Genomic DNA, 21565 nt, shown 5'->3' on the forward strand with positions numbered 1-21565 from the left:
CAACTGAACTAATAGGCCGTTGATGTTACAGGACTCAAATTTATTTATATAATAGATAAAAGCATATTTGCACTTGTGTATAAGAGCAGTTCTAGTTCTTCGTTTTCAATAATACTGTGTTTCGGATTTGTTGGACGAGTTCGGAAAATGGCAGCAATCTACAGCCTTTACATCATCAACAAATCAGGCGGATTGATTTTCTACAAGGTTTGCTCTTACAAACCGGAATTTTTGGGTCCAATTTTCTCTTCTTTTCCCAGATCAACTCCGATCCGTCGATTTTCTTGTTCCTTCCCCAGAAAATGCATTGGCGTTTTCCGGGACAATGGTGGACACGCCAATTGCCGCACGTTTGGGAAAGGAGGAGAGAATAAAAAAAAATCAAACTCTGCTAAAGAGAACGGAATATCTGGATCCAAGTGTAGATAGTCGATACTTATTCGGATTTCTTATCAACAAAATCGTTAATAATGGTTTTGGCTCTGTTTGTTTGTTTGTTTCGTGGGAAAATACAGGATTATGGCTCGGCGGGACGGATGGATACGAACGACAGCTTGAGGGTGGCGAGCTTGTGGCACTCGATGCACGCGATCTCGCAGCAGTTGTCGCCGGTCTCCGGTTGTTCCGGCATCGAGCTTCTCCAAGCCGACAGCTTTGATCTCCATTGCTTCCAATCACTTACTGGTATAGTTTCAAAGTTTCTTTATTTTAATTTATTTGTCTAAAATTAGGTTTTAATTAATTGAGGTTTGATTATGGTTTCTGAAGTTTGATTATTGTGCCCGCTCTTATGAAACTAATCCATGAAAATCCCAAAGTTTAGATTTGTTCAGACCTCAGATTTGTGGTTTTCTTTCATGTTTAGGTTTTTTTTTTTTTTTTTTTTTTTTTTTTTTTTTTTTTTTTTTTTTTTTAATTTTTTGTTTTTGCGAAAGTTTTTTTTTTTTTTTTTTTTTTTTTTTTTTTTTTTTTTTTTTTTTTTTTTTTTTTTTGTTTTAAGCTCTAAAGTTTGAGTTATGGCCCTTCATTCATTTTGAACTTTGGTTTGTGAAGATATGTTAAAAAAGACATACCTGAAGCTAAAATTGATTCCCTCAAAAAAATAAAATAAAATAAAATAAAAAATGCTGCAACTAATCGGCATTATGCTGATAATCTAGCTAAGCCCCGTTTAATTAGTTACTATTTCTTGATGTTTATATGTTGATGTTATGACAATTTACTTGTCTTCTTGGAAATGAAATTCTGCATGAATTCTTTTCTAAGGGGAAAAAAATCAGCTTGAAGTTTTTGTAGACCACGAATCACGGACAACAGTTTTTGAAGTAAAAGTTGTCAAGCATTCCAGCTGATATAGCTATTAGAGTATAGGATTTTGGTTGCTTGGTTTTCTTACAGTTTGGTATCTTACTGAAAGTGAAATGCTGATTGAGGAGGTTTTTTTAGGCCATGAGTTGGAATTGCCAGTTTTCCTTTTCCAATCATGAAGTAATCTTTCTACAACAACAACAACAAGCCTTAATCCTATCTTAATTGGGGTCGGCTATATGGATTTCACTTTTGCACGCAGCTCTATTCGATGAAGCAATCTTTCTAATTGATAAAATTGTTCCTTGGCAGGGACAAAGTTCTTTGTGGTCTGTGAGCCTGGGACACAACATATGGAAGGTCTCTTGAAATTCATCTATGAATTGTATACGGATTATGTCTTGAAGAATCCCTTCTATGAAATGGAGATGCCTATACGGTGCGAGCTTTTCGATATTAATCTGACGCAGGCAGTTCAAAAGGATCGTGTTGCATTGTTGGGTAGATGAATTGCTGAGTAACATGTATTTTAGCACAGAAGCTATTTGCTTGATATGTACATTTTTGAGCAATCACATCTTCCCTTCAAAATTAATGTCCGAGTGTTCAAGCGAGTTAATAATGGTTTTTCTATTTAACTTCCCCTTGGTTTTTGCAAGGACTCTTCAAGAATGTCGAAAGGATTCAAGTTATCTAGGCCAAATGTTGAAATGTTATTGAGTCATTTGTGGTGACTAAATGATGTGGACCAAAAGATCCTTGCTTAAGAAGACTATATTTTGTTTTTAGCTGAAAACTTTGTAGCAATTTGTAAGTATGATTCTATTTGACTTGTAATGTTCTGTTATCCAATGTTCTAACCAGGAAAAAGCTCGCGGTAGATGCGTTAATTTGATCATAACTACACAAAATCACTGCAACAAGGAAATTAGAAATTTGATACAACTTTGATCCATTTATATATTTCGAGAATATTTTGCTCATTTATTTGGAGTATAATAGGGAAATATGCGAAGTAAAACAAACCACTCATCCAATTAAAAGTCCAATCCTTTTGCCGCATAGTGAAAAGCAAGTACAAATATGACATATCAAAAAATGCGCAGATTTGGACTGATAGATGTTTGTGCAAGAACAGATGACAAGAAAGCCATGGCAATAAGAATATTTATCATCTGTCGATTCCAAACCAGTAGGTTCACTGGATTTGGAGTTATGAGGATTCCACGTTCTGATTGAAAGTTTTTCGCAGAATCCGAGTTCCTCCATCTGGTGGGTAGTGGGTAGTCCGTACTGTGCCAGTGCTCAAGATGGGGCGGACAGCGACGAAGATGACCATCAGCAGAGTAGGAAGCATGGTAGAAAGGAGTTGAGGAACTAGGAAGGCATTTTGTTTGTTCAATGACGAGTTCAGAATACAAGAGTGAAGTACCTAAGCATTATCTCATTAATGTGTGCCCTTATAGGGGCTTGTAGTATCCATGCTCATAACAGTGGCAAATAAAATGGATTGGTTACTAACTTCATAATCAAGATACACTAGGACTTTATTGGCTACTAGCTTTGATTACCAGTGGTGTATTTAACGGGTTTGGGTGGACACTACAGCATAATCCACGTTCTACCGATGCTATAAAAGCTTTTCATATCTTTCTTTGTCTGCTACATATCACTAGTTTCCAATAAATAATAATCCATCTATAAACAAAAATATTTGTAGAGTTCGTGTATTAAGTAGATTTCGTATATTGATGAAAATGGGTTTTGGGTAAACCAAAATGAACTAGTCCTGCAAGGATAGTTTATTAACAGATTCGAACAAGATTCCTGCAATTAGGGTTGGGCCAGTGGGACTTGATGATGGTGGCCAAGATAAGGCTTCATTGATACATCCAAGTTTTTAGATTGTAGTTCTCTAGGCATACAAATTTGTAAGCTTTCATCAAAACGAGTATTCAGATTGTACAAGTTCTCAAGGCATATTGCCTTTGGTTTCATTTTAAATCTTAACGTAGAAGTGCAAAAGAAAGAGGAGACAATATATACATCTGGGATCTTTTTTCATTATATAAATAGTTGTCCAATACAGAAGTAAGGAAACCAATATTAGAGACCTAAAGGCACTCACACTGCCACAACTTAATATACTTTTTTTCCCTTTTTTTTCTTTAAAAATATAAAATAAAAAATAAAAAATTCTTCCAATTGCAAATAATATTTGGAAGACAAGAAGAAAACACTTGAACAATATTCTCTACTTCATGATCAACCCTCCAAGTTAAGCAACAAACTAAGCCGCCGACGGGGCTCTGACATGACGGACTGCGCCGGCCTCTGACAGTGCGGCCAAAAGGGCCTCCAATTTCACTTGTTCCGTCGGTGCATTTGCAGCCCCGGTGACGTTCTTGTAGTCCAACGACTCGTCGTTGTATATGTCCCACCATTTGTTCACCAGCATCTTTATGTCTTCCCTGTCCATGTTCTCTTCCTTTCCAGTGAACCTCCAAGGCTTAGACCCCTAAAGACACAAAAATTGAAACATTAGAAATTCATTAATTTCGTGAAACTTGATCAAGGTACTTAATGTTGGTTTATCAATCAATCCAAAAGCTTAACCTATCAAAAAATTGACCACTAATAATTAATGTTACGAAATGTTCGAACAGAGAAACGTCTGCTATGGATAGCACGTTGAATTACCAATCTATTTTAAAACCTTATAACCATTGATCAAGGTACTTAATATTGGTTTATCAATCAATCCAAAAGCTTAACCTATTAATAAATTGAGCACTGATAGTTAAAGTTCGAACACAAAAACATCTGTTCTGATGCCACGTTGAATTTATAATCTATCTTAAAACCTTGTAACCATTGAAAGATGGACCAATAGTAATTTTTACTACAATATACAACTAGCTTATAGTACTAGAAGGTGACAAATATTATATATACTTACATTAGCACAATAATGGACGACTTTGATCTCCTCGAGATTAATATTCTCCGGGTGACGCCACAACATGGCCAAGACAAGATTATAAACAGAGGGGATAGGCTTGTACTTGTCCTTAAAAAACATGTTCAAGAAATCCTGTTCGGCAAAAAGGGTGGGAGTAGTGACTTTGAGGGTGCTTAGGAGGTCATGGTAAGTGGGCAAGCTGGGCTCGAACACGAACATGCCGGCGTTGAAGTAGAGAGGAGGTTTGGGCCCCATGTGGGCTGGCCACTGGACCCTGTTGGGGCACTGTTGGCAGTAGCCAATCTTGTATTGTGGGCTGTCTCTCCAATTCTTCTCGCAGAAGCAGTCCATCACTGCGTAGAAGTAGGAGTCTGGGTGGTTGAAGAGGTGGTCTATGTTGCCGAATACTTGGATGTCACCGTCCAAGTATATCATCTTGCTGTATTCTACGAACTGCAAACAATTATATGCACGTATGTACCAAAGTATTAATATTATTGGAATATTACAAACTTGAAGTTAATTCAATAAAAGGTAAGTCTTGTGAAGACAACAAATTGAAAAATCTAATGGAAAGGATTTTCAGCCCAATTAATCAAACTTACGTACTTAAATCTTGGTAAAATTCAAAGTATAAGGGGTTTCTCTAGTTAAAATATATATATATGGTTAGTACATAATAAAATATATATACTGGTTTAAAATATTACACGAGATCATACTTCTAAAATTTTTTTTAAAAAAAGAAAAAGAATGTGTAATCCGGGTCTTTGGCAAAGAGTTATTTTTCAAAGGTGCACATATTCAAATTGAATTTATTTTCTGAGAAGAAATACGTGTAATACATGTAACATGCCGGTATGAAAGACACGTACCTCCCAAATACGAAGCTTGGAGTAATTAATAACGTAGTAGGCCATGGCGAACTTGGTCTGGTTCTCCGGCGGGTGGACGGGCTCAATCTCCCTGATCAGGCAGCCCTGGTCCACCAGGATGCGGCGGTGGTCCTCCGGCACGTCCGGCAGGATCGCCACCACCAACGGATACTTGCTCTTCACCTTCCTCAGCCCCTTGGCCAGGCCCACCACGCCCTTCCAGTAGTCCCCGTCCCCGGCCAAGAATGTCACGTACGCCCGGCTCGGTCCTGCAGTCACGGGCTTTGAGATCGGCCCGGAGATGGCGGCGGTGATGATATCAGGAGCCATGTTGAATAATATGGAATAAAATGAACTGTTTAAGTGTTTTGATGAAGTTTTGGAAAAAGGGGTTTGCTTGATTGAGAAGGAAAGTTGCTTGTGTTTGTAGTAGTACTTGATCACTTGAAATTGGTTTGATACGATGGAGTGTTGGGGAGGTGGGGGGTGTTTATATAGGGATTGGGAGGTGGTGTGGGGAGGATTTTAATAATAACAAAAGAAATAATTTATATTTATATAATTTGATCCTCCATTAATAAAGAAGATAATAATATTAAATTATTAAGGCTAATAAATAAATAAATTCGTGTGTGTGAAAAGTTGGATTATTGGCAAGCCCTTGAAAATTTTTATATTGACAAGACCACTTTGTTTAGAGATGGTCCCCATATACGTCCCCACTAATAAACAACATTTTTTTTTTTTTTTTTTTTGAGAGGGAGAGACCACACTAAACAACTTTGTGATCACGCTAATTCTACTTGGTTTACGAAAAGATATGCATTGTTATCCCCCATGTATAAATAGTATAAGGACTTGTAATTAGTAGAACTCTTATATTGTTATGCATGGGATAAATATTTTGGATGGAGATAATATATGTGGTCTACAATTGTTGTCTCATTACTGGTCCTACTAATAAAACAGCTTACCACATCTAATATATATCAAGGGCGTATATCTCTATTGTTTCACAAATTCTATTATCTTTGGTTAATTATTTATTCATCGATAAGATCATAGACAACTAGACAATATATCGAGACTAGCAGATCTTTATTTAGCGTTACATTAATAGTTTTAAAAAAAAAAACAAAAAACAAACAAATTTGTTAAACAATATGATCATATTATCTTTCTTTGAAACAGCCTGTGATTTTACTTGTTTAGGCAAATGAACAAGATATTATCAAATATTTTGGATAAAACGATGCAAGTCTCTCACTGTATCTATATTATACCGAAAGACCTTGTCTTGTTTAGTTGCAATTACAAGTTTGACAAATACTGCATTACCTTTAATTATTAGCTAGACAAGCAATTGCAAGTTTGACAAACATTGTATATATGCCTTTAATCAGGTAGATTAATTTTAAGGTAATCTATATTTTAGGGGAAACTGGTCATAACTACATTCCTTGTGAACATGATTAAAAAATATATATATCCAGAGTTCCACTATTTAGATTCTAACCCAAAATTTGAAAATCAATTATATTTTTCTAAGGTAAAATGAATTGATCTTGAGCACGCTATAATCTACTTAAGTGTCGTTTAAACGTATGGAAGACGTGAGTTAAGAAAATTAGAGTCTGCTTCTTTCATTTTCCCCCTTTTGAGGGTAATAATATGCTAATTGGTCAACACTACCGATTCTCAATTTCCACCAAAAAAAAAAAATACTTTTCTGATATTCGTATGGTCAATGAACTGTGAACAGTCTTCCAATGTTACACAGTCTAATCTGAATAATTTATGTGTAGAAAAAAAAAAGAAAAAGAAAAGAGATTTATCCTTGTAATAGTTGTTATGTCAAGGAAGCTTCCTCATTTATATTTACACAAACTAAAAAGGTAAGCACTTTGAAAAGAAAATTTAAAAAGAAAATAAAAAGTAGTCTACTAGGGAATTAAAGCGTGATTAAAAGATCCTAAGAAAAATTAAAGTGCTATTAAAGAAAACTTTCTTTTGCATTAGACGATATTAGAAAATACATTATCTACATATGTTACAGGTTAACAACCACCGCCAAATACCCACCGTCCAGGGCCTATGGAGAGTAAGCACATTAGTTACCCAGACACGAAACTCACACGGATTCGGGTCCACGTATTCATCCACTGGACGCGTGGCGTCCTTTCAGACGCCCGTTATTTTATTTATCCGCGTCAATGGGTACTGAAACCTGAAGTGGGGTCCACCGCCTATGAAAAAAAGCCACGTAAAACATGATTTAACAACTCCTTGGCAACTGTCTTATTTCCCCGTGGGTCCCACCGTATCTGATGCGTGTCGATCGCATGCAGTTTAGAGGGTAATCTGACGCCACGTGGCAAAGATAGAATTTCCTAAAACCATTCTAGTTAAGTTAGTTGGTCGGGCAAAAAAGGGCAATTTATAAATCGAAGAGTGTCGAATTATAATTTGTTAAATTTAGGGGGACATTAATTAAATCAAAGATAAGGTTTTTGACTGAACCGACCATTTTTATTTAATTTTCTTTTAGATAACGTTTTCTACGATGATGTTTGTTTGGATTTTGTAGTCTGCCGACCTAATTTGCACTTTCTCAATGGCAAAAACAGAGAACTTGACTAAAGACGTTGCCCTTTGAGAATATTCTATCATATTCTTCTGGGTACGTTTCTTCATTTGAGTATCTTTTATTATGATACGGTGGTGGTAGTTCTTTTTTTTTTATAAATTTTAAATTTAAAAGAAGACGTGTGACTTTTAGGACGATCTCTAATTTAAATGTTAATATTAATTTTTAGACATTAAAAATACGATATATATGTTCTTTTTATTTTTATTTGAATGTATAATGTTATTTTAAAATGTTAAAATTTTATTTTTCATAATTATTAAGTATTAAAAGTTGTAAAAGTAAATTTTTAATTTTTAATAATTTAAAAAGTAAAAGTTGCACTGATTAAATGAAAAACTAACCATATCAATTAATAAAAATTAATTATCAAATCAGTCATGATGCTGTATTTGGTGAAAAAATTGCTATAAAATAAAAGTATGTCATGATGTTATATTTGGTGAAAATTTACTATAAAATAAAAGTATATGGCAAATTTATTACAATAAATAATATTGTATTAGAGAGTGTTTTTTTACACTCAAATACTAAATTTACAATTGACGTATTACTTATAACATTAGATTGAATATGCTTTTAAAGACTAAAGATCCTTATAATATGGTCTTCCCGTGTCCACCCCTTAATTTTAGCGTCCCCATAATTCATTGGTAGTCTTATAATATCAGGATCTAAAATTATGACACCGATATCAATTCACAAATGTATCATTCAATTCTAATAAATCTTGTAATTTTACTAAGTTTTACAAGAAGACATGCATCAGCTAACGACTAAAGTTTTTGGGAATCTGGCATTCCACCTCTTAATTTACTGCCTCCAAACGTTAATTAGTCATTTTATAAATGTTGGATCTAATTCACGACATGGATGTCATTAACATATGTAAAGCCATAATTTAGTTAATTTTCTAAATGGGCATGTATCAGTGAAGGGATAAAGATCCTTATGATTCTTGCCTTCATCAATCCACCCCCTAATTTCAGTGCCTCCATCAAAGATTTATGTGTCGTTTTATAATATCATGGTCTAAATTCATGATACTGTTGTCAATTTATAATATATCGTTCTATTTGGAAATTCAAATAGAGTTGCATTTTATGATTTCAGCGTTTAAGTTTGTAAGTACATTGCACTTTTGATATTGGTGTCTATGGTACTTGTTTTTGCCCTTTTTGCATATCTTGTTGTTGGTTATTATTATAGGTTTTGATTATCATAAAGTTTTTGTTGTTCAATTTTGTTGATTATGATGATGAATATTATTGTAAATTATAAAGTTACAAGTTACTAATAATAATAACCATAATTGTATATTTACACCAACATGGTATTTTTTCAACTTTGTAATCTTGTTTTATTATCATAAAATTACAAATTTTATCTCTTGCTGTTAAAGATAGCAGTGTAATTATGCTTTTGGATAATTTCATAATATAAACACTAAGGCTGCATTTAGTTGCACCGGTTGAATGGCTATAATAATAGTAATAGTAATGGTAATGGACTCGATGAGGTGGTGGTGGGTTTGCTGCGGAGAGTGACGGATCTGGTGGAGGAGGCCGACTTGCTGGGCAGAGCGGTCAAGGAGAGCGAAACATGAGCTTGTCAGAGTGGATCGTCAGTGACGATGGAGTTCAGATGGGTCTGGGCGAAGGAGCTAGCAATGGTGGTGGTGGAGGAGAGAGGCTACTGGTGATGATGTTCCAAAGGAAGAGAATGGCAGTTGTGGAAAAGAATAAGAAAAACAGATATAAATTGTCATTCCTCCAATTTGAAAAATAAATGATAATTCATCTAAAATAGTTAAATGATTATTTCTTTTAAACGGTCTTTTTTTTTTTAAAAAAAAAATCTAACTAAATATCATATTTAAATTACATTCCATTCTTTTTCTAAACTTTCCTTATTCTCGCAACCAAAGGCACCTTAAACAGTAAAAGTGCACACATATTTATGTTGCGAAGCCATTTTTCACATATCTTAGTTTGGGCTAGAGCAAGCATGGCTTCGTGGGCCCAAAATTAACAGCTCTAATGCCAAATGCTTCTGCTGCTGGGTGTTTGCAGAAAAAAATAAAAAATAATAATTAAAATAACTTGCTGGGTGTTTTAAAGTAATCCTATCTTTTCTCCACAACTTTAGCGGCAACCAGTAATATTCTAACTGCCTTTCATTGACCAGAATAAATTATTTACTCTCTAGACTAAAGTAAATATTCCACACCGTTGATTGTTCAAATTTTTACATTTACAAGCATGTCTTGACGCTATTCTTGTGCTAATCAATTTAAAATTCAAGTTAAGGTCTTGGCATAGAACCTTATCTGGATAATGTTTGAACTTTAGACCAATATTCTTAGGTGATGTTTACCTTCATGCAAGATAACATTTACAATACAATCTTATTGTCACTTTTTCTTTTAGACAATACTTTATATGACAAATTATATTTATTTTTCTTAAACTATAAGCGTTGAACAAAATACTCACTAAACTTTATAAGTAATAAATTTTTCTTTTGAACAATTCGTTGTTAGCACGCATCCCCCTTTTCTACTCTCTCGGTTAAATTTTGAACGTTCAGTGTCACGTGAAAGTCGTTGAGACATTTAATTTTTATTCTATTCTAAAATGATGATTTTGCCCATATAGATTGGTCAATCTTACACAATCAGAAGCATCCCACGCCTCACTCTCTTTCCTCTCCCTTTCCCGTGCACGACTACCAAGCTCCAGCAAGTATTATGGCGTCCATTTTCAACATCTCTCGGCTCATCGGAAAGCTCTTGTCGAGCTGAGTCTACATTGGTGTCTTGCGGCTACCAACTCTATCGAATGAAGGCACACTTTCCAGCCGAAGTTCCGAAAAAATTCAAAACTTCCAATGGCCATAACTTTTACGTCTGACCTCCAATCGGAGTGATTCCGATCTCTATGAACTCAGATTAATGAGAGGAACAAGACCCACTCGAAGTTTGTCATCACTTCCCACCAAAAATGCTTCACCGTAACCGGCCTCCACGGCCGCCACACCTCCTCTCGAAAAACTGTAGTCCTGTCGGTGGTGAAGTGCACCGCCCCAATCATTTCACTCAGAATCCATAGATGAGTCAATCCCGACCAGTAGCCGCCGCCATCCTCACCGATTTGCAGGAATTTGAAGTCGCCGCCGCCGCTCACCGTGGAGGAGTTTGGTTCCATCGAGTTTGGACGCCATTTCTCATGTCGTTGGTGTCAAAACACTAAAAGTAACTGGGTAACAAAAGCCCCAACTCAATTTCTCCGATCTGTGGCTCAAAAACCGGGAACCAAGTCGCTGGAAACTAAGAACCAAGTCGCTGGAAACTGAGAACCAACCAGGGAAATTTGAATGGATTTTGTCCTATTTCTAACTCAACACAATACACTACAAGAAAAAGGGATTTTTGCGACGACAAAAAGTCATTGTAAAAACCCGCATGTCATCGCAAATAAAGTTTTTTTACGACGATGTATCGTCACAAATTTGTCGGCGTAAAAACTTTTTTTGCGACGACATAGTGTCGTCGCAAATGTATTTGCGACGACAATCGTCGCCAATACGTCGTTGCAAATTTCTCGTGATATGATCCATTTTTTGCGACGACATTTCAAATTGTCGTCACAAATAATCTTACTTTTTTACGACGACAAGTCTAAAGAAGTCGTCACAAAAAATCAAAATTAATTTTTTTTTATAATTTTTAAAAAATGGTAATTAATTAATTTTTAATATTTTTAATTAAACATTATTATGTTACATACTGAATAGAATTTATTAAGATACATTAATAGTGAAATATAAATTAATATTAAAAACAGTAAATCTAAATAAATTTATGAAATATATTATGAATACTACATGAAGTGCATATATAATGTTCAAAAAAATATAAAAGTCTAAATAAAGTGAAAAATAAAAAAGTACATATAACGGAACTAATCGTCTAAGTTTGCAGCATCGCCAGCATCTGAATCATCATCGAAACCGTCATCATCTGAAGGAGCCAGAGGAGTGTCTAGGTTAATTGGTTTTGGATGATCAATCGTAGGTAATTGGATGTTGGGCTGCAATTTAGCCACCAACTCTAACACCTTCACCTGATTCTCATAAATCTTAACTTGTTTCCGGTACGATTTCTTTAAATAACAACTCATACGTGGGTCAGGTTAAGCCAATGATGTTGTGCCCGGGTATGAACCAACAGATGAAGGAGAAGCTCCGGAGTAATACTTTTGGGAGAGCGTCGGACCCACTCATATCTTATGTCCTCTACACATGGCAAGAACTTGCTCCAAAACCCCATGCTCGTCAAAGGCATGTCTAGTCGAGCTTGAAGTAGACTGTGTTCTCGGCGTTTGTTTCTCCTCCTCCAGGGTGTTCTACATAATAAGACATTATAATTGTTTATACGTGTTATAAAACCACTATTTCAGTATAAAAAATTTAATATGAAAAATAAAAATACTTACAAAAGTCTGTTCTGCTTGGGATTAACCCAAGAGGCCCCGCGACAATGCATGTCCACCTAATTGTCTATGGCAAACATCAGCTCTTGGGTCTCCTTACTGACCTGTCAAATAAATTACATTTGTTAAAATTCTTAAATTCTAACTAAATTTCGGCAGCATAACGACTTATTTTTCATATGATCCAAAAATCCAAACCTGTAACAAAAAAACTTTAAAAGATTTCAGCACACTATAGCTGCAAGATGTGCCACCCAGAACAATCATCACAAACATATAAGTACGATAACTACTAACCTTCTTATTGCGATGCTGAGAGTACGATATCTGACCATGTAAGCTTGGATACTTTTGGTTGCTACGATTAGTTTTATTTGTCTCTGATATTTTCTGTTTATGATTAACTATAATAAGTAATTTTAAAATTAAGGAAATTATGTATAAAATATCATCAAGTTGTAACAAATCTATAATTACTTGAAATTTGTCGGTGGAAAACCTATCGCAACAACGATCCCAATGAAGTGGATTCCTCATGTTACTCGGGAGACTGTCTCTACCATAGCGTTTGAAGTGGCGGTGCAGGGAACTTTTTCAGTCCTTGTAGCACTTTGCTGCCTCCCTATCAACTACGGACCTCAGAATATCGTTCTTATAGTTGTAGTCGATGTTAAATCAGTTCTTGCAAAACAGTTTCACATCGTTAAAACGCATTGTTATGTTTAACTTTAGTATAAACTATACAAATTATTAAACAAAATAAATACCAACATCTCGTTCTGAATTGTCCTCTTGCCTATGTCGCTAATGTCCTTCCAAGCATAACCTTTTAGGTGATTTCATAACCTTTTACCCCACCTCGACCTCTACGTTGTCGAGGTTCAGGTGCTATAAACATATTTAAGCATTTCAAATCAACATGTACTACTACATTTATTTATTATATGATAGAATAGGAAAAAAAGTCAGAATAACATACTAGACTCACAAAATGTGGGGAGTCTGTGAGGATCGGGAGGAGGTTGCGCTCCCCCTGAAGAGCATCCTTACACTCATTAGGCCACTTGTATAACACTTTTAAATGCATCAATTTCACTAAGAAATTTAAAGATGAATACTTAGTGCAGCCCGGATACAATCCCACCTGGAGCTCAGAAAGTAGATCTTTAAATTCAGCGTATTGGTGCATCTTTCAGATCCACATGCGTATCATCCAACATTTCATGGTCATCATTAATCCCAGCAACGTCTTGTAAGACTGCAAACATCTCGTCTACTGGTTGATTAACTATTGGGTCGACACTTGAAACCGCTTCTACTTTACCACGGTGAATCTATGTACTATACAATGGATCAAAACCAAATCGATGTATATGTACTCTCACAGTTTCTACTAGATGCATTTCATGGTTTCTACATTTTACACAAGGACAGCTGATATGGCCACTGGAAGTTTCATAATTTTTGGCGACCTCAATATAAGCAGATAACTCATTCCAATATTGATCCGACAATCGGTTCTTCAAATAAATACAATTTTTGTCAATCGGCATTTCACCTATACACAACAACAGACATAACAATTTATTAATGTGTTTAATTAATTTTAATTTTACTCTTTATTAACCCAATTAAATTTTATTAATTAAAGTTTGTTAATGAACTTATTAAAATTCTCGTTTTCTAACTAAATTTTGGCAGTATAATGGCTTATTTTTCTTATGATCCAAAAATCTAAACCTGCAGAAAAACAACTTTAAAAGATTTCGACACACCCTAGCTGCAAGATGTGCCACCCAGAACAAGAATCACAAACACATACTAAATTTCAACAATATAAGAAAATCATAATTCAAATATCAAAATCATAATCCCGAATTCATACAACCAAAAACTACAACAATTTTAAACTAAAAGTACAATAAATATAAAAAACTTACAAAGTTCAAACCCACTAAACGGAGGCTGAAAATAGCGGGATTACATCGGAGGAACCGGGAAACAGCGACGAAGGGGAAAAATCAAACGCCTACATCAAATTGAAACATCGAACATAATTTTCAAACACCGAAATTAACATTTTATTAACATCAAGAGTAACATATAGACACAATTCTTGATTAATCAATGCAAGTTTAAATTTTACATTCTTCGAACCATAAAAAATGACTAAACTCGAACAAAAATCCCTAACAAAATCCCCAATATTCAATTCCTAGAGCATCAAAATTCTCGTAACTCAATCCAAACACGTACTCGATAAGCAAAATAAGAGCAATAAAATTTTCTCGGACGCGCACGTTTGATCTTCCATTTTCTATTTTCTTCTTCCATTTTCTCGGCAACCAAGCAAAAACAAAATTTACAAAAAGAAAAAAAGGAGAAAACCCAAACCTCTTCGAAATCCTGGCGGGGGTCGGGCGGCGGGGGCGGGGAGAGAGAAGGGAAGAGAGAGAGAAAACGGCCGGCGGTAGGGGCGGCGAGGGGAAGAACAGGCAGAGAGAGAGACTTAGCAGGAGAGAGAGAGAAAGCGTCAGGAGAAAATGAAGAGGAAGAAGCTAGGGTATATTAGATCAGACTTATTTGTGACGACATTGTCGTTGCAAATAATTTAAAATGTCGTTGCAAAATAGTCACAGCTGGCAATTATTTGCGACGACATGATGTCGTCGCAAATAATTTTGAGTCGTCGCAAATAATCATTTTTCAGTTTTTGGTGAAATCTTTAAAAGATTATTTGCGACGACAAAGAGAAAATGTCGTCACAAATAACCTGAGATTATTTGCGACGACTTATCGTCGCAAAAAATGGATTCCCTTTCGCGGCAAAAGTCCGCGCCATTGAAATTTGCACACCAAAATTATTTACGACGACATTTAAGTTATTAGTGACGACATGCTTATTTTATTTGACGGGGAGTAATTGCGACAAGATGTTGTCGCACATATTATATTATTTGCGACGATAAATGTCGTTACAAAAAATGTCATCACAAATGGCCTTTATTGTTATAGTGATAAATTACTTTTTTGCCCTTAAAATGAGAGTCACGTGCCATTCACGTGGCACTTAACGTTCAAAATTTAATCGAGGGAGTAGAAAATAGGGACTCGTGTTAACGATGAATTGTTCGAGGCAAAAATTTGTTACTTTTAAAGTTTAGAAGGCCTTTTGTTCAAATGCTTATAGTTCAGGTGAATAAATGTAATTTGTCCTACTTTGTAACTACTTTTTGACTAGTTTATAACATAGCTTTAATAAGGAAAGCATATTTTTATAAGGTAAACAAACGTAGTAAACTACCTACCCTGCGGAAATATTTCTCTTCTAATATAGGTTTGGCGTGATTTATTATGTGGACAATTTCATCAAAAAAACTAGAACATGAATCAACTAAAGCAGAGCTGATAAGAGGGTTTAGCTCTGAAGAACAAGACTCTTTCCAAGAATAATGTCGTCTGTGGAGAAATCAGCCTCTTTCCTGTATGTTCCTCTGCCAAAGTCCAGGATGTAGGAGTCAGCAAGACCTTCCACCAAGTCAAATTCAGGCTTGAACCCAAGAACACTCTTTGCCTTTTCAACCGAGGCAAAGAAATGCTGCACCAAAACAACAAAAGTTTACGCATATCATCGATGACAAAAATGATAACATGAATGATAAGTATCTTGAGCGAATTGAGGCGCAAGTGAATTGCATTTTGTAATTGATGAATTTGTATAGAAAGATGTATTTCGGAGATCCAGATGATGTTTAACCAATCATGTTTTAACACGTCAATTAATGGACTCAAACATTAAAGTATGAAAAAGTAAGTTAAAAAGCATTTCAAGTTTTTTTTTTTTTGCTCTCTCTTTAAAATTAAGTGGGATAATATAATTGGTTAGACGCCATGAAGAGGGACATGAATCCTTAAATAAACACCATAAACTTCTGTGAAGGGTCTCAAGTATTTATTCTCGGTTGTGCACATAAGAACAGAACAATTATTTATCTAGAATACCTGATCACGGAATGGGAATGCCTTCTTTTTGCCAAAGTCAAACTCCTTGGGGTTGTAGTGAATGATCTCAGGTTCAGGAAATCCACCAGCCTTGAAAAGAAAATTATAGTTATAGGATTTGAGCACTGAATGTGACATTTTAACCATTAAAGTTTAAGTTAAGCAAGAAAAACTACCTTTGCACATGCTCTTGCTAGTCCATCAAAGGTGACATATTTCTCTCCAGAGATGTTGAACACTTGCTTGCTGGCCTTTTCGTTTCCAAGAACCTGAACAAAAGCTCTAGCCAAGTCCTGCGAATGTTACAAACAACATCGCGATTTAGAACTTCACTCTTTGAAATTTTGTGAAACTGTGAAATCCGTACTCCACATTTCATAAATATGCGAGTCTAGTTTTTCTAAGTTGCACATTTCATTTAGCAGTGTGACATGACCTTGACGTGACCAAGTTGTGTTATTTGGATTCCTGAGTTGGGTATCGGAATAGGGCGACCGGCTTTCAATCGGTGGAAGAACCACTCTTCAACAGGATTGTAATTCAAGGGTCCATAGATGTAGACTGGCCTTAAGGAAGTCCAGTTAACTCCTCGCAATGCTAGCAAGCTCTCAGTTTCAAGCTTTCCCTTGTGCCTGCTCTTTGGATCAACGGCATCCGTCTACCACCAGCCACCAAAAAGTCAATAAACACAACAAGGAATGATAATTACTTGCAAATAAAAATTTAGACGGCAATAAGCTAATATTCTAAAAAACAAACTCACCTCAAAGTGAGGCAATAAATCAGATTTGAGATATACTCCAGCTGAAGAGCAGTATATGTACCTGAAATTCAGACAAATGTAAACTCTTCAAATTTTGCTGCTAAATGGGAAAACACAACTTGGAATCTAGAGCATTCCAAGCTTGTGAACTTTAGAAGATTATTACTGCTTCAACTAGAACCAGAACGAACACCAAAATAAATATGACAAGCTTCACTACGGAGGGGTGGCAGTTAAGGACTCGCTCAAAATGATTATTCATGCATTGGTTAAATTAACAAAACTGTAACATATTTTCTTCAGAAAGGTTCTAGAGCTCACTGTTCAAGGTTCGGTAGCGCATCCAATATCGGTGCAACTTCATCAGCCTCTCGTCCTGATACATTCAGATAAATATTCATGTTGAAGCTACATAACAAGACACTCTGTTCTAGTTGAAAAATTTAAGGTACAAAAAATAGAAAACAAGTTCACATAAGAAAATGCATACCATTTATGTCATAGACTACATCAAAGCCTTCAGCTGAGAGGCCAGATTTCACAACATCAGAGTCCTTCCTGTCTCCTTTCAAATGCAAGATCTGCAGATAATGAACAAAGCTAATACACTAGGACCATAAAAATCCAAAGAGACACAACAATGAAAAACGTTAAACCTTGGAAGAAAAATCAGTGTAATCCGCATCTGATTCACCGGGCAATTGTTGGCTGATGGGTGCTTTTCCTCTAGTGAACAAAGTCACCTGCAAAACAAATTGTTTGTCTATTATTTTCTCCAATATATCCTTGAGTTAAAAAAAATAAAATAAAAGAAGAAGAAATCATTGCTTAATGATTCAGTTGACATAGTTGATAACCAAAAAGGGGCAAGAATATAAAAAAGAGAAGAGAATGGTAAATGAGGTACCTGATGACCCTCTTTGACAAGGAGTCTTGACAAAAATACACCAATGAACCGAGTGCCACCCATTATAAGAATCTTCTTTGTACTTGATGCTGTAACTTGCAATGCTCCTTTTGGCTGAGAGTCCCTTTTCTTGAACTGCAAGAAGATATCTCAATGTTAAAGAAATAATTCTTTTTGAATTACATCCAGGCTTACTTATTAAAAGCATTTATAGTAAGGAGTACGTGCAATGTATCAATGTCAAGCTCGTTCATTTATACATTTAGAGTCTTAAGTTTCCTACATTATCAATCTCATATGTTGTTTCTCTTAACATCCATTTTTTCTCTGAGAACTTAATTCAAACAACCGGGCAACTTTACAATAGTGTGAAACTAAGAAACGCGGCTCTTGTTAGTTTACCGATTCTCCTAAAAGGTTAAACTAGATTGTGTGAGTAAACTGACAGAAAAGTCGAACACGTGAATATTAAATTTTAAAGAACGCAATTACAGGGTTGGACCATTTGCTCTAGTACTATGTTAGTTTACTAATTCTCATGACTCATGAGCTAAAGTAATTCTATATTCTAACAAGTATTGTATTCAGAAATCACCATTTCAATGAGAAAAATATGTTCACTGACGAATTGTTAACATATTGAATGCCCATAATAGAATTGCTTCACAAAACAAACCAAAAGCAGCGTAGAGCCAATGAAAAACAACACTTTATGAAGAGAGAGATACGATGAGACCTGGACTTGGGCGTGGAGTTTGGTGCCATTGAAGTCAGAGAGAGAAGAAGGGAGGAGAGAGAGAGGAGTCTTGTGTTGTTGCTGAACCACCATCAACCTTGCCATGTCTCTTCACTCTCTGACCTCTTTCTTTCTCTTTCTCCTCCTGTATTCCTTTGGTTTCTTTAATTAACGTCTTTTGTTGGGACTTAAAAATTTTGAACGATTGTTGTTGGTGCCCATTTATTCTTCTATGGCTCTCTCTCTCTCTCTCTCTCTCTCTCTCTCTCTCTCTCTCTCTCTCTCATTCACTCACTTCTAAACAAAGCGGATAAGACAATGACCCCACCCAACTCACTTCTCACCTCTCTTTCTTTTTTGGCTATAAAACGTTGCTCGTATTATATGGTTGTGTAATTGTAGCCACTAGAGCCACAACTTGCTCTCCATGTTACATAAGACGTCACCAATCTCATTGGCTCAAATAACCCAACAACTAACAAGCTTCGTACGATTTAATACAATAATAATTAATAAAAGACCAGCAAATAATATGCTTCCAAGGCCTAGGAAATCATGTTTACGTAAGTATTCAATGCAAATATCACTAATTAACGCGAATTATCACTCCAATTATACGCAAAATTAGCAATAAAACAGGCTAAAGTCTAGATATCGTTCTTAGAAAATAGAAGTCCAGATATTATGCTCACTTTAGAGTTTAGAATTAACATTAAATCTAGGGAGAAAGAGAGAAATAGGCCAAGACATGAGATTAATTAAAATTAATATGCTAATAATTTACATAAGTTAATAAATAGGCTAAATTAGGGTATATTTAGATTAATTACACATAAGATTTCAAAAATGCCCTTTTCACTCAAAAAACCCTAGCACCTCTATCTCTCTGCTCTCTCTCTCACCGACCTCCGCTCTCTCTCTCTCTCTCTCTTCCCTCTGGCGAACTGTTTCTTCCCTTCGCCGCCCTCCCACGATCACTCTCTCTTCCCTCCGACAAACTGTTTCTTCCCTCCGCCGCTCTCCCACCATCACTCTCTCTTCCCTCTGGCCCTATAACGCGATCTGTCTCTCTTCTCTCTGCATCTCTCTCACTCTCATCCCTCCACCAATCACAGATTCTCGTCCGCCACCGTTTCTCTCTCTTCTGTCCGTCACTCTCCGAAACCTTGCCGGTGTCGTTAGACAAGAAATTGAAGACAGACCACAAACGTCGGAAATCAACAAAAGAACAAGGTAAATCCGTTAATCAATAACTTGAAAACCACTAATTCATTTGAATATGTTAATATTGATTGACAGACTTTTACCTTATGTTTGAGATTGAAACTTAAATGAAAAGATTGTAAACAAGTAATTATTCAAAAATTAAGAACATGGGATCGTTACAACCATAATTGGAATACTATCGTATAGTAAGGCTGTATCCAGTGCTGCAACTTCAGGCGGCGGGCATGCCCGGTGCCTGAAAATTTTCGGGCACGGTGGGCAGGTGCCTCTTGCTGCCCGACCACGGTATTTTTCGGGCACGAGCTCGGGTAGCCCGAAAATATTCATTCCCCCGACTGCCTGCCGCCGTGGAGAAGTCGTCCCCCGCCGTTCGCCAGATTTTTTTTGAATTTTTCAGCATTACCCAAAGTTGCCTGAATTGTTTTGCCCGTTGCCCGAAAAATGCCCAAATTTCTTTGACCGTTAGCCCGAAAAATGCCCGAATTTTGAACCAAACGGATCTTTTTTGTCCGAACCCGAATTTTGCCCAAAATTTCAAACCCAACAGTCAGATTTTTTACCGTTGCCCGACCAGCCCGAAATCTGCCCGAACTACCCAAAAATTATACTAGCCGTTGGACCCGAATTTTTGGAGGAAAAAATTATTTTTCAACCCAAAAATTTTCCTATAAATAGCCCCCCTCCCCCCAACGATTTTCCTCACCCAAAAACTCTCATTCTCTCTCAATTTCTCTTAATCTCTCTTAATCTCTCTCAAATCTCTCTCAAATCTCTCTTAATCTCGCTTAAATCTCTCTTAATCTTTCTCAAAGCGCTCTCAATCTCTCTTATTTTTCATAATGGCTTCTTCTGGTTATGGTGGTGATATTCCCATTGATGTCCAATTCAACATCAAAGAAGGGAAATTTCCTAATGTTTTTCAAACGTAGGAATCGCAAACTACGGAAAGAGTTGCTGAGGAAACTGTAAATCTGACCCCTGGTGGACGTACTAGAGGTTGGGGACGTAATGGTGGTGGCACTGGTGGGCGTGGAGGAGAGGCAAGCGGTAGTGCTAGTGCAAGTGTTGCAAGTTCTAAAAAGAAATGCAAGCGCACCTGAGCAGTTTGGGAGCACTTCAACACATTCGAAGAGGTCGACAATAACGATAACATTAAATACATAGCTCAATGTAAATATTGTGGTGAGAAATTACAAGGTAATATTATTCATGGCACTACACACTTAAGAAGACACTCTGAAAAGTGTCTTCAAAAGTAAGGAGGTGGAGCTTATCTCCGTCAAACGCAATTATCGTTTGACCGCCAAACCGGCGGTCTAAGCACGTGGAAATACGATCCGCAAGTTGATCGTATGGAAATGGCACGATTAATAGCCACATTAGATCAACCACTAAGTTTTACTGTACAAAGAAATTGGCAGCGTTATATTAAAATTGTACATAATCCTAATGCCGAATTTTTTTCTAGAACTACTCTGAGGAAAGATGCATTAAAATTATCTAAACAAGAAAAGGGAGCATTAATCAACCTTCTACACTCTACTAGCGGTTGCGTTGCGTTAACAGTGGATATTTGGTCCGCCGTTGCCAACAAAGATTATTTAGCTGTAACCAGACATTATTATAAAGGTTTTAATTTGGATAA

The 21565-nt window shown here is 36.1% G+C and overlaps 3 protein-coding genes across 3 annotated transcripts; 1 reads left to right on the forward strand and 2 right to left on the reverse strand.

Annotated features, from left to right (window-relative positions):
- Positions 1–100: 100 nt before the first annotated feature.
- LOC21401842 (trafficking protein particle complex subunit 4) lies at positions 101–2168 on the forward strand. The gene is made up of 3 exons (XM_024163336.1): positions 101–207; positions 516–684; positions 1621–2168. The coding sequence occupies exons 1-3, from the start codon at positions 148–150 to the stop codon at positions 1815–1817; spliced, it is 426 nt and encodes a 141-aa protein (XP_024019104.1). The 5' UTR covers positions 101–147; the 3' UTR covers positions 1818–2168.
- Positions 2169–3343: 1175 nt separating this feature from the next.
- Positions 3344–5619, reverse strand: LOC21401843 (galactinol synthase 2). Its single transcript, XM_010094647.2, has 3 exons — positions 5146–5619; positions 4268–4723; positions 3344–3826 (listed from the first exon to the last, which is right to left on the reverse strand). Exons 1-3 carry the CDS (start codon positions 5473–5475, stop codon positions 3599–3601), a joined length of 1014 nt encoding a protein of 337 aa, XP_010092949.1. The 5' UTR covers positions 5476–5619; the 3' UTR covers positions 3344–3598.
- A 9852-nt stretch (positions 5620–15471) lies between these two features.
- On the reverse strand, positions 15472–18952 carry LOC21401845 (chloroplast stem-loop binding protein of 41 kDa b, chloroplastic). The gene is made up of 10 exons (XM_010094649.2): positions 18694–18952; positions 17958–18092; positions 17707–17793; positions 17541–17631; positions 17372–17426; positions 17051–17111; positions 16724–16945; positions 16464–16580; positions 16288–16377; positions 15472–15883 (listed from the first exon to the last, which is right to left on the reverse strand). The coding sequence occupies exons 1-10, from the start codon at positions 18796–18798 to the stop codon at positions 15704–15706; spliced, it is 1143 nt and encodes a 380-aa protein (XP_010092951.1). The 5' UTR covers positions 18799–18952; the 3' UTR covers positions 15472–15703.
- Between the last annotated feature and the right edge of the window lie 2613 nt (positions 18953–21565).

The sequence above is a fragment of the Morus notabilis genome, unplaced genomic scaffold (genome assembly GCF_000414095.1).
Source record: "Morus notabilis unplaced genomic scaffold, ASM41409v2 Scaffold322, whole genome shotgun sequence".
NCBI lineage: Eukaryota > Viridiplantae > Streptophyta > Magnoliopsida > Rosales > Moraceae > Morus > Morus notabilis.